Source organism: Phodopus roborovskii, unplaced genomic scaffold (assembly GCF_943737965.1).
Source record: "Phodopus roborovskii unplaced genomic scaffold, PHOROB, whole genome shotgun sequence".
Classification (NCBI taxonomy): domain Eukaryota; kingdom Metazoa; phylum Chordata; class Mammalia; order Rodentia; family Cricetidae; genus Phodopus; species Phodopus roborovskii.
Genome location: NW_026126578.1, coordinates 724,781 through 738,599, shown reverse-complemented (window position 1 = coordinate 738,599; position 13,819 = coordinate 724,781). Strand labels below are relative to the sequence as shown.

The following is a 13,819-nucleotide window of genomic DNA, read 5'->3' as shown; positions in this document are numbered from 1 at the left end:
AGGAAGGAAAGAAAAGTGGTTGCTGAAAGGCAAACATTCAATTCAGTTGATACAACATTACAGTACAGCCAACTAACATCATTCAACAAAGTAGCAAGTTTAGTCTTAGCTTGAGTTAAAAGTCTGTAGACCTGATTGCTACACAAAGGATTTAATATGCTGCTTCCAAACCATATGTTAGCTTTTGAGAGGACACGGTTCTTTGTATTGATGGCTTCAGAGGAAGGGGTCAAGCACAGAGGGCCCCCCACCTGTCATTAATCATTTTATTGAGCATTGTAGTTAAGACAGCATTATTGAGTTTAGCACATCAACTAAAATAAAATAATATAATATAATAATATAATAATCATAATAATGATAAGGATAAAAACCAAACACAAACTGGAAGCTGAGAGCCATTGCCAGCCGTGTCAAACCCTTGCGATACGCTATACTAAAAAACTTTGAAATATCCACCCATCCTCTCCACTCTGCCACAAACTAGCAAAGTCAAAAGTACAAAAGTCTTCACCTTGTTATTTTTGCAGAATAAAGCAAAAATGTCTTTGTGCTCCTTACTACCAGAAGCAAAATACCCACTGAGTTACCACATGTAATAGCTTCTGGATGTGTCAACCTGGGTTGGCTTGGTGTCTGCTGAGCCATCTTTGTCCTTCTCACTGTCACCTTCCCAGAGGTTAATGAGTGGTGGGTACAGCTCGTTCAGTGGGATGGAAGAGGTTTTTTGCATATACTTTTTCAGCGAATGGTGGTAATTTTTCCTCTTGAACCTTTTGGCAATGTACACAGCAATGGATGCGAGACTAATGACAGCAAACATAGATCCCATCACCGCAGCCAGGGCCGTGCTGGTTTCATGGTCAGAGATGTCCAGGGTGAAGGCAGCAGTTTTGGTTGTGACATTGACACATGACTTTTGAGTCTGCTGGTGGATGTTGGACACTGTGAGACACACTTCATAATCGGTGGAAGGCTGCAAATGTGTTAGATTATATTCATGGACATCTACAGGAACCCTGGCTGTGTATGTGATGTGGGGGTTGTCAATCTTCATAGTGGCAGATGACCATTTTAAGTTTGATGTCATGACATTGGAATTAACTTTCCAGGACACTAAAATCGAGTGAGATTCTGTCTGTTTGACATATATTTTCAGCACCTGGGCACCATCTAGAAGGGTTCCATTAACCTTGATTGCTGCCACTCGAGTGTCAGCTCCTTGGACATTCTGGGCAACACATGTGTACCTTCCTGAGTCTTCAATCTGTATATTTGCTATTTCCAACGTGCCCTCATTACTCAGCTTGTATTTATCTGACAGAGTTTCCATGGTTATCTTATTTCCAATGGGAGTGACCCAGTAGATTTCTGGTTCTGGCTCAGCCATGGCCCGGCAATCTAGGAAAACTGTTGTGCCAATGTCCATGTTTAAATGATTTGGGAATGAATCGTGTGATATCATTGGGAGGCACTGCTCGCTGGAGTCCTGGATTAACACCTCCTTCACCTGCTGCCCTCTGTATTCGGGTGGCATGGCACAGAACATGGAGAGGGGCTCCATGAAGCGAATGTTGGTTTTGTTGGAGTTAATCCAGTGGATGACACAGTCACACCTTAGTGGATTGCTGTGGATGCTGATTTCACGTAGATTGGGAAGAGACTCTACAGTCTTTTGGTAAACGGCATTCAAGGCATTGTTGTTCAACATCAAGCTTTCTAGAGCTGGGACGCTTCGGAAAGCCAAACGGTGGATGTAGGACAGTTTGGGGTTATTGGTTGCTTCTAGCTTTGTTAGTTCAGGCAAGTTATCCAAGGCATAGCGGTCCACCGAAACCAGCTCGCCCATGTTGTTGATTCCCAGTTCTTTCAGCCGAAGCATATTTTTAAAGTCCCCTTCTTGGATTTTGTGAATGGGGTTTTTATTAAGGTCTAAGAATTTCAAATTTGGAACTTTCTGAAGAGCAAGTTGAGGGACTTTGATCAGTTTGTTGTCATAAAAAGACAGGCTCTCAAGGCTATCCAAGCCTACCAAGGCGTTTCCAGGAACATCAGTGAGGTACATTCCTGCCAAAACTAGGCTTCTCAAGTTGGAGAGAGGTCTGAAGTTCATGTCCAGGATTCCAATTACAGGGTTTTCCCCTATCATGAGAATTTCCAGGTTGGGTGTAGAATCAAACCAGCGGCTATCAATCACTTTCAATTTGTTGGAATTCAGATGCAGCCTTAAGAGATTTTTTAAGCCAGAAAAAGCATTAGCTGAGATTGTACTGATCTGGTTATGGTTGATGTAGAGTTCTTGAAGGTTGCTGAGGTCTTGCAGACAGTAATCTGTCATCTCTGAAATCTGATTTTCCTCGAGATGCAGGGTTGTGAGCTGGGTCAAGTTTGCCAGCCCCACCTCTTTGATGTTTGTAAAGTTGTTCTGGGAGAAATCCAGCTCAGTCAAGTTGAAAAGCTGTTGAAGCTCATCCACCGTCTTGGCGATGTTATTGCTCTGTAGGAGAAGCACTTGTGTGTCACTAGAAAGGTTGCCAGGGATCCTTGTTAGACGGAGATCATTACAATCAACGGTGGTAGCTTCTCTGTATGTGGATTGTGGGGTAAACCAAGGTCGGATTTCACATACACAAAGCTGGGGACACTCACTATTCAGTATGGAAGACTCAGTTAATGAAGTCATCAGCAAGCCCAGCACCATTTGGCAAGCTGCTATCCCAATGCTCAAACTGGCCATGGTGGCTTGTGGAACACACTCAGTTCCAATCGAGATCTGAACACTGTTCAGGGGTGAGTAGCACAAGAAGCAGATAGTGTAAACATTCAAGCGAGTCTCAGTTGAACAAAATTCCAGAGTCTGAAAGGATGGTTTCCTGAACTTCCCAAGAGGCACGGAGCAATCTGAAATACTTTAACCGTGTCACTCAATTCCAGGCATGTGCACAGGTCCTTGCTGGAACTTCTTCGGCCAAGTCTGGAGATGAGTCTGAAAATTAAATCAGGGAAGATGTTATGCTTATTCTATTGACCCTCTTCTGTTTATGAAAAGAGTATAGTCACTCACATAGCTGAAAAAATTGTGTTCAGAATGCAGTCAGAGTATCCAAGCAGACTCTGAGTGAGTCTTAAGATGCTCTTACTATAGCCCACTTACTACACGGATACTATCCAGAACTGCTTTAGTTTTATAATTAGAACTGCACATAGTCAAGTGTAGTCATTAAACACACACTCATACTCTAGAAAATCCTAAAGACGACATTCACTTGAAAACAAAGTTTGTTTTAGAAACTGCATGTTTATGTTTCTAAAAAGATAAATTGTCACTCTTAGTAACAGCCAAACATGGAGAGTAGTTCACGAAAGACTCAGTGCATCTTAAATTATCTGTGGTATTTTCATTAATACCACATTTGTTTTCAGCAATTATTTCATTTTTAAATGCTATATTCTGTAGTTATATTCAGCCAGAGTGTTTCAAGCTCAATTACTTTTATGTAAGAAGTCAATTCAACAAAAGTATGGGAGGAAAATAACAACTTATTCTATATTCTCATAGTCATATGATCTCAGCTGAATTCATTAGTGACTGCTCAGAAATATATTCAACACATGTGAAAATATGTCCCAGGCAAGAAGTAGAGTTGTATGATAGAACACTGGCCTACATGCATGAGACTCTATCTTCAGTCCCATTATTAAAAAAGAAAATGTGTGTATACCTAACATCTATGCTTTCATTATATTATTTTGACTATCACTGGCTACTTAACAGTCAGCGACCATGGATATATTACATCATTTCTCAATTTCTTCAAGTTACAAAACAGGGTTGCTCATAAAGAACTCTTAGAGTATTATTGAAAAATTGAATCTATGTGAAAAAGCAAAACCCAGGGATCAATATAAAACTCTGTATACAGTGTTTATCCATATTACGTGCTCATAAAAGCTCACGTCTACTGTCATGTTATTGTGTTTCTACATATTTTGGTCTTAGCTCAATAGTGGTTCTCAGGGGACAAACAGCTGGCCCTATTGTCTTCAATATTGCTTCTAACAAGATACCAGATAGAATAAAATGGTAACATGTATGTCTTTCTAGCTTATATAAAACCAGTCCTTACTGGTTCTAGTGTTTTGAATTCCAACCAAGTATAAAAAGCCATTATACATCTAATTGGCTTAATCTTGCTTTCCTAAAAACAGAGTGGACACTTGTAATTACACATAAGTATATAAGTATGGCTATATATTTCATCATATTTTTCTGTTATTATGCACACCATCTTTGAGTACTGAAGAAATTCAGTGACTTGTTTTTCTAGAAACATTCATTAAGAACAGTGGCCGGGCAGCATTGGTGCACACTTTAATCCCAGTACTTGGGATGCAGAGGCAGGTGAACCTCTGTGAGCTTGAGGCCAGACTGATATACAGAGTGGGTTCCAGGACCACACAAAGAAACCCTGTCTCAAAAAAAAAAAACCGAAAACAAAAGCAAACAAACAAAAAAGCACATACACATACACACAAACAAAAAAATAAAGAAAAAAATGAAAACACACATACACACACACACACACACACACACACACACACACACACACAGTATATATAACTCCCAAGTTCAGAACACAGCAAGCTCTCACTTCATGTCAGCACTTTGTGTTATCTGTTTACATTGTAAATCATATGCTTGCCCTTGATCAAAAGCCATGATAATACAGTTGAGTCATATTTCTGTAGGAACTTTTTAAAAGCCCTAAATTTTTTTGTTGTTTTATTAACTATGCAAGTCCTGTTACTAATCTAATGAAATAAAATCATACTATTTAGATTGTGACAAGTCTGGGGTGAAATGCATTAGTGTGGCTTTGATACTAGAAGCTTGCTGGTCTGTGGGGGAAAAAACAAAAACAAAAACATTTGGCATGGTTCTTGCCCTCAACACCGAATATGGTTACTATGCCATTTACTATGGGATACCTGATTTTGATGTTTATCAGGAAGTCTATAATCAAATATGCAGAATAATATTTTGTAAATATCATTAATTCTATCAGTTTATCCAATGTATTTTCTGTTTAGATAATTTCAAAACAAGTTCAAGGGAATTATGAACTTAAAAAAAATCTGCCAGAATTTATTTCTCAATATTTTTAAAAGATTTATTTATTATGTATACATGTTTTGTCTGAATGTAAGCCTGCACCCTTGAAGAAGGCACCAAATCTCATCATTGATGGTTATGAACCACTATGTTGTCTCTGGGTACTGAGCTCAGGTCCTCTGGTAGAACAGCCAGTACTCTTAACCTCTGAGCCATCTCTCCAGCCATTATTCCTCATTTTTAATTCATATTAGAAAACCAAGAGTACTACCCTACCTTTAAGAACTTTGAGATGGAATTAGAGCAAACTTTTATGTTTTGATGGAATTTAAAGAAAAATATTAGGAAGCAAAGTTTGCATTAAACACATTTGTGAAACTCCACAAACAGTGTATTACTACTGAAAGGATAATTGTAATGGGTCTATAGTCTCACTGGTGTTATGATAAATTACAGTATGAGACAATTATATTGAAGAGTTCAAATTTGTCTTTGTACATACAAAGTCTCAAGTAACTGATCACGAATCTCAGAATACAGAAGGTCAGATTTCATATCAAATATGTCTCCCAACCCCAAATTTGCCTCTTGGAGAAGTAGACAATGAAACTTATAGAATACATAGGATGAATGTAAGACATATAGACCAATGGGACAGTGAACTCAGAAATAAACAAAAATAATTTCTGACAAAGACTGCACAGCTGGAAAAGCACAAATAAGATTGACAGAACTGGATAGCCAGGCAGGAAGAACGAGGCAACAACTTTAGCTGACATCATCTACAAAAATTAACTCAAATTACAGTGAGGGACTAAGTGTAGCACAGAAAATAATTAAGTTTCAAGAACAAAGCAAAGAGGGAAATTTTCAGTTATAGGTTTCACAGTTATTTGTTGGACATAACACCAAAAGCTCTGGTACAAAAACAAAAAAAAAAAGATAAGTATGATGATTTCACACATACAGCCTTCTGTGCATGAAAAGAAATCAACAAAATACAAAGGCAGCCTAAAGAATGTGAGAAAGTATTTTGAAGTTATCTATTGGGAAAAGGTTAAAAGTTAGTATTAGTAAGTCTAATAATTGAACAACATCAGTAAGAACAAAACAAATAAAATACATGACCTAACTAAAGCTGAGCAAAGGACTAAAACAGAGAGTTCCTCAATAAGAATATACAAAGGCTTAGCAATGAAAAAAAAAAAAAAAAAACAGCTTAACACCACTGATCATAAGATAAATATAGATATTTGAGAGTATGTGTGATGCATTTGATATATGAGATGATAAATGATTATCATCATTAAAACAATCTCTGTAAAAACCTAGAAAATAAGAAATGGTGGTAAATACAGAGAAATTGATACCTTATGCCTTGGTAAGTATGTATAATAGGGTGGCCATTATAGAAAACAATGTAGGAGGTTCTCAAAGATGTATAATGACAGTATGGAATTCTCAAGAATACAACAGACTTTCAGTATCAACCTTAAATGGAAAGTATTCAGGAAAAATATGTCTGTATTGAAGTATAGATGCTTGATATTATTTACATAGAATTACAAATTATTTTCATAGAATTTAAACCAAATTGGGTGTTATAAGTAATCTAGAGATGGTTAAAATACTTCTCACAGGAAGGTATGTACAAAAATTACAGGCAAATACTCCATCATTTTATGTTATATCTTTGTATATGGGATGCTGATATACTCTGAATCATTCTCCTATGGACAGTGGATGAATATATATGCAATAGGTTATTGATAGTCTTTTTTGTTAATGTTGTTAACTTGACACAAACTAGAGTACATTGGGAAGAAGAACTCTTAATTGAGAAGATGTCTCTGTCAGATATGTCTGTAGGCAACTCCATGGCAGTATTTTCTTGATTAATAATTGATGTGGTTTCTCTAGTTTTCTTAATGATGGTATGTGATCAGGATATGTAAGCCAAACATGGCCTTTCCTCCCCAAATTATAACAGAAATATAAAGCAAACCAGAACAGTCACCATAAAGTCAGCCATATAGTGCAATACAGACAGATGATTTCTGGAGACATTATGAGACAAACCAGTCACAAACAAATACTGTTTGATTCCTTTCTTAAGAAATATCTAATGTTAGCCTAGAGGCAGGAGGGAGGGCTTAGACCCTACTCCAAATGACTTGACAGATTTTGATGATCCCTCCTGGAAGGCATCAGCCCCCCCTGGGAGGGGAGGTGGAACTGGGATCGATATGTAAAATAAGACAAATAATATAAATATATATGTGTGTGTATGTATATATGTACATACATATATATTAAAAACTAGATATTACTAAATAAACTTTGATTAGGCATAAAAATAAGAGAAGTATCTAATGTTCAGATCATAGAACTAGCAAGTAGAAAGATAACTTCCAAGAACCAGGTGAAGTAATTAGTGTGTAAATGTCACTGTTTCATCTATGGATGATGATCTGTCTAGAGTCTGAATACACTGAGTACAACTGGCCTTGGAAATGGGGGAGAGTAAATTTAATGCTCTAAAAATGAAAGTGAATGCATTTTAATTCAGGCTAACTTTATCACATATATAAATTAACTATTTTCAGTTATGTAAAAATAAATATGGCTGGTGTAGATTAGTTAAAAAAATAAAACATCTTTATTCTGGGTTTGGCTGGTTATCTCTCTTAAATGTGAGAAGAAAATGTTCTGCTAATTATGAGAATAATGTTCCACAAACAAAATCTGGCAGTTTTAGGAAACAATCCCTTAAAGGACAAACTGTAGCCTTAAAGGCTCAGACTTGGCAAAGGACACTTTTCAAGAAAGGCCTGGAAACAATTAGACAAATAGATTTGATGCTCTTTTCTCCCAGTAAGATATACTTGGAACACTCTGCTAAGGGAAATAGAATACATGGCCATCACCCCGAAAGAAACGACCCACCTCTCACCTTCCACATTTATTCGTTTTAGTTTGGATGTTAAATAAAATGATATTTCATGGAACTTAATCTGAATGTAGGCATTAAATTCATATGGAGTTGAGCAAAAAGAAATACACATTTACCACAGAATCATGATTACATATAACCTTATTGACTCAAGGAAAGGCAAAAAGAAATGAAGGCTGTGGGACTGTAGGAAGAGCTGTCTGTGAGCATGGGGGGGGGAAGGGAAATCAAATGACTTATATCTAAACTCTGACTTTTCCATTTTGTAGATGCATTGCTTGATACAAACTACTTGAACTTTTATCCCTGCTCATAGTTAAAATAAAGGAGGCTAGTTAGATATGCAACATACATGAAATTTTAAAAAGTAAATAAAGTAACCCATGTCAAAGTATTTTAGCTAAGGCCTAGGAAACAGTGCTGCCCATGGTGGGCTCTCAAAACTTACTTCAATCTCTGGAATTTTGTTGAGTCATTTCATTCCATTCTCATCCATGAGTGGAAAGGTAAAGAATGAGTGAAGCTTGTAAGGCACCAGGGCATGGAAGGGATCAGGACATCCCTACAATTATTTACCATTTCTATTATATTATTAATATATACTATTAACTACAACTAATAGCTTGAAATCTACACACCAAATATTGCATCAGAACCAAATGAAAGCCTCATGTAGGCAAAGAAGTAAGTTACAAATTGCAAGCTGAGAATGGAGTTTAGTGGAAAAGTGATTGATTGCCTTGTATACAAGAGACATCCAAGGTTGATCTGCAGCAGTACAGAAACAAGCACAAAAACAAGTCTTTTGAACCTCCAACTTAGAATTATTATCACTCCTAGGCAGTCTAGTTACAAAAATGGAGGACTAAATTTGATCCTCACACAAAGATAAAATGACTTAAGACATCTGTTTGATATGCATGATTTCTTTGACAGATTGTTACAATATAGAAAAGTTCTGGCAGGCTGCATAGATGACTCATTGGTTAAGAGCACTTGTTGCTCTGGAAGATCCTGGCTTGGTTCCCAGCACCAACATGTCAGCTCACAATGGCCTCTAACTCTAATTCAAAGGAATTCAGCACTCTCTTTTGGTCTCTCGTGCTAGCCAGTTTTATGTTGACTTGATACATCTGAGAAAAGGTTATCTCAATTGAGAAAAGGCATCCATACAATTGGGCTGTGGGCAGGCAAGCCTGTAGGGCATTTTCTTAGTGATTAGTGTAAGAGGGTCTAGCCCACTGTGCCATCCCTGGGATGGTTGTTCCGGGTTCTATAAGAAAGCAAACTTAGCAAGCCGCAAGGAGTAAGGCAGGAAGCAGCATTACTCCATGACCTCTGAATCAACTCCTATGTCCAGGTTCCTGCCCTACTCGAGTTGCATTTCCTCTGTGATAGAAGTATAAGCAAATAAATAAATAAACCCTGTTCCTTTCCAACTTGTTTTGGTCATGGTGTTTCATCACAGCAATAGGAACCCAAAGACACTCCATCGTCACTGTGCATGGACATAACATACATACATACATACAGGCAAAATGCTCATTCCCATAAAAATTAAAGTGAAATATTAGAAAATGCTCTGAAAATATTACTCTTTTAGGCTCTCTCAAGTCTGCAAATCTGGGCTACTGCAATGTAAACTTGTGTATTTTCTTTTGGGAATGACTTCAGTAATGGAGGAGTGGGATTTTGTTCCAATGTAGTGTTTCCTCTGGCCATATAGGGTTTAAAAAAGGATTATTATATATCAACACAAGTTCACTTACTTGCCATTCCCATGAGGGATAGCAGTAACTTGATAATATGAAATCAACTCTGTGGATTGACCTTGCAGAAGGATCTCCTGGACCTGAAGTCCACGCTGGCTTCTACTGAACACACAACTACTTTCTGTTAACACTCAAGCGGACTTAGAGTGTTTCGAACCAAACAGGAACAGCACTTTAGAATTGCTGTGATAAATGCTTGGCTTCAAATTCAGCCCTGTGACCTTGGACAAATTACTGAAACTTTCTAAGTCCGGGTTTCCTTTCCTTTTTGAAAATGGAAATCTATTTTACAAGAGTAGTGAGAACTGAGATAGTAGATGTGTACCTCATGCATAGCAAGTGCCCAATAGATACTAGCTATTGTATTTACAGGTCTGAGGTTTCATGTTGTATCTGTATCTGAGTCCTTTTTTTTTTTTTTTCTTTCTTTCCTTATTTTTTTTTCCCTTTTGGTGGACACTGAGGATAAAGGGAAGCAGAGAGTAGGTGAAATCAGCATAGGGTGCCCATTGAAGTTCAGATCCTAATGTATATGGATACTGCAGGTGAAGCCAGAGAAAGAACGAGCAGCAAATTCTTTATGAAGATCCATTTTATTTCCCTTCAAAAGGAAAGAGGACCTGGCAAATGCATGTGAACTGCTAATGTGCACAGACTAGATATTAGCTTTTCAGACTTTTTATCTTGTTTTTGACCATTTCTTACTCTGATTTCTTTTTTCTTAATTTTTAAAGTTTTATTTAAATAATATTTTTAAATGTAGTTTACATACTGACTTCAGTTTCCCCTCCCTCTTCTCCCAGTCCTTCTGCTCCTTCCCTACTTTATCTACCCCTCCCCTTCCACTCCTTGTCTCTATGCAGAAAGAGGCAGGCCTCCATGGGCTTGAGCAAAGCATGGCACATCAGTTGAGTCAGGACTGGGTCTCTTTCCTTGACTTTGTCTAGCCGTTTTCCAAAGTAACATTTCTGATTGACACATTGTCCGAGGTAGACTTCCCTGTTCTTTCTGTTGGTGATCACAGATATAAACTCTGGACAGGAGGACTCGATCTAACGGGGTCTCCATAATGTACTAGGAAACAATGTGGCATAAAGACACTTTCAGGGGCTCTTTAGCATACAGCGATCTCCAGGGAATCCACATTATTCAGCAGAAGCGTGCCTGAAGGGTCCAAACAGCACAGTGAAATACCTGCCAGAGAAAGCATTCATTTTGTTTTCACCACAAACTTTCTAGGTGACCTTGAATAAGTCATGTAACTACACAGGTGGAGAAGTTCTCATAGCTTCCCAGGCCACACTGGACACACATTGGACAACCCATACCTCTGTTGCCCTGGAAAACTACACTCAGTTGTTTTCAAGAGAAGCCATTGTCCTTTCCTCCCTCTGCCCTCCCTTCACTTTTTGTTATTAAATGATGAAGTGATAAAAGTTAATATTCCAAGGTTCTCAGACTTGGAATTTCTTGGCTTTCCAGGGCCAGCAATGTTAAGGTAGTTAGCTCTAACACAGTAGAAAGCAGTGGAAGAGAGTAATCCATCCAAATGTACTTTAGCTTTGCAGCCTGAAAAAAAAAAAAAAAAACAACCCATCTGCTCTCTGAGGCCTTTTATAGCCTGTGGCCACATTGTCACATCTGAATTATAGACTAACATGGTCACTGATATTGCTCAATTATAGGGAAAATTTGACAGCTAAACTATTAGATAGAAATGCCTGGACATTCCTGGTAAACATTGCATATGTGAAAACCTACAATTATAAACACTAATACGAACATTCGCTCTAAAGAAAACTTCATTAGAGGATTTTTTAAAAAAGCATTTTGTCCCATCTTTACCCTTCTTTAGGGGGGAGCAGGTCCTATTTAAAAAATGCAAATAGGACTTTAGATATTCCCTAGGTGATCATAATGACCCAGTTAATCGGTAGAGAGACAAAGTAAATCCCCAAATGCCTCAATTCAGCATTTCCTAAGCTCATTTTAAATTTCTCTGGTAATTTTTCTGGCTCCCCAGGAAAAATATGATCGTCTTTCCCTCATTTTATTTTTTATGCTGTAATTATTATTTAATAGACTCCAAAATTGTCTGGTGTGTTTGAGTGGTATAAATACACTAGTGTACAGAGAGGACAGGCACAAGTGGTCTTTTGATTCCCCCTCACCCTCCGTCTTTCAGGCCAGGGCAGATTCATCGTCCTGCAGGTGCAGCCTCAGCCACTGTCTCTGGGAATAGCTCAGAGGCGCAGCTGGTCTCCAGGCTAAGCATAAAAGCCGGGGGTCACAATTCATTCAGCTCCCAAGAGGAGCTGGGCATGGCCATCACATTAGTCCTTATAGGAGTGTTGGCCAGGCATGGTAAACAAGGCACAGCTAGTCTGGGTGGACTAAAGAATTGCCAAAGAAAAATATAAGAAAGAAAGGAAGAAAGAAAGAAAGAGAAAGAAAGAAAAAAGAAAAATGAGAAGTCAAAAGTCTAGTGCCAGCTGGCAAGAATCCAATCCAAGTGGGTGGCTTGGCATGGCTGAGAAGAGCTATAGGACAGAGCAGTAGCCTCAGACTGTGACTGGGCTTCAACTGATCAAAGGTAAGCAAGCTGCTTCCCTGCAAACTCTGGTGAAGCCAAGTTGGAGGAAGGCTTCAGAACCGGCCAGGACCATCTTGATAGACCTTTCATATTCAAGTTACATATTCCTAAAGGAACTCTGACTTTAGTTCAAATCCCCAACCACACTACCTATTATGGAATTCCTCTCTCGGTTCCTCCCTCCCTTCCTTCCTCCCTCCCTCCCTGCCTCCCTCTCTCTCTCTCTCTCTCTCTTTCTTTCTTTCTTTCTTTAATACATTACATTTATTGATCTAGGAGGAGTTATACCATGCTGTATTATAGACAAGGGAACACAGTAGGCATCTCTTTTTCCTGCAGATGCTCAGGCTGAGCTGAGAGAAGATGATGTAGAAGCATCCCTCTGCTCCAGGACTGCACATGAGTAAGGCTTTTTTTCAGATTCTGACCCATACAGGCAGCCCCATATGACCTGAGGCATGACTCTTGGCCCTGGCTTCTTAGGAAAAATTGAGTTTAGTTGTTTATGAAGAGGGCACAGCTAGGTTCATATTCTAGCATTACCAATGGTACAAAAGACAAATTACTTCACTTTCCTGGGTCTTGGCTTCCTTCTCTGTTAGCAAGATACAGTTATACTTTATGTGTAGTCATGCCTTATATGCCTTTTGTGAGGATTAAATGAGAGGATGTGTCCCAAGCAGTGTTTGGCATAAAGCAGGTTTCCATAATGAAATTTCCTTCAGAGTTCCCATCATAGAAAATCTGAGTCAGGTGCTACAACCCCTCTTTCTACAGGATGGAAATGTGTCTCTTGAAAATCATCTGGAACAGCTTTTCCTCTTTTTTCTACCTGTCACATGTTTGGCACATCACTGTTCCCTTACAGTAATGTATGAAGGTAGGAATACTGCAAGAACAGACTGGTTCATGGGTTCCAAGTGATCTGTTCAGAAGATACAGTTAGTGATGGAAGGGCAGGCAGTGGTGGCACACACCTTTAATCAGGCGGCAGAGTCTGATGGATCTCTGAGTTCAAGACCATCCTGGTCTACACAGCTAGTTCCAGGACAGCCAGTGCTGTACAGAGAAACCACGGCTCAAAAAAAAAAAAAAAAAAAAAAAAAAAAAAAAAAAAAAAAATCTTACATCAGGCATGTGATTCTCCCATGAGACCCCTCCACCAATTTTGAGTCAGGTGAATGGATAAATAATGAAGTATCTCAACAACAGAATGGTTTCTTGTGGAGTGGGTCTCATAGTACAGGGAAGACTGGGATAATCTCCATCCTTAGTGATTTCTAGAATATTAAAATTGTAGAGCAAAATCAGTTTAGTTTCCATTTAACTCAAGCTGGAGATGTGGCAGCCCTCTTATAATATATAGATATAAGGCAGTAGTGAAGTCA

General features: G+C 38.4%; 1 protein-coding gene across 1 annotated transcript in view; it reads right to left on the bottom strand.

The window, feature by feature from the left end:
- Nucleotides 1–252: 252 nt before the first annotated feature.
- Nucleotides 253–13,819, bottom strand: part of Lrrn1 (leucine rich repeat neuronal 1) — a 38,256-nt gene continuing 24,689 nt past the window's right edge. The window contains exon 2 of the mRNA XM_051203705.1: nucleotides 253–2,986. Within this exon, the coding sequence (XP_051059662.1) occupies nucleotides 587–2,737 (2,151 nt within the window). The 5' untranslated portion in view covers nucleotides 2,738–2,986 and the 3' untranslated portion in view covers nucleotides 253–586. The remainder of the gene's footprint in view (nucleotides 2,987–13,819) is intronic.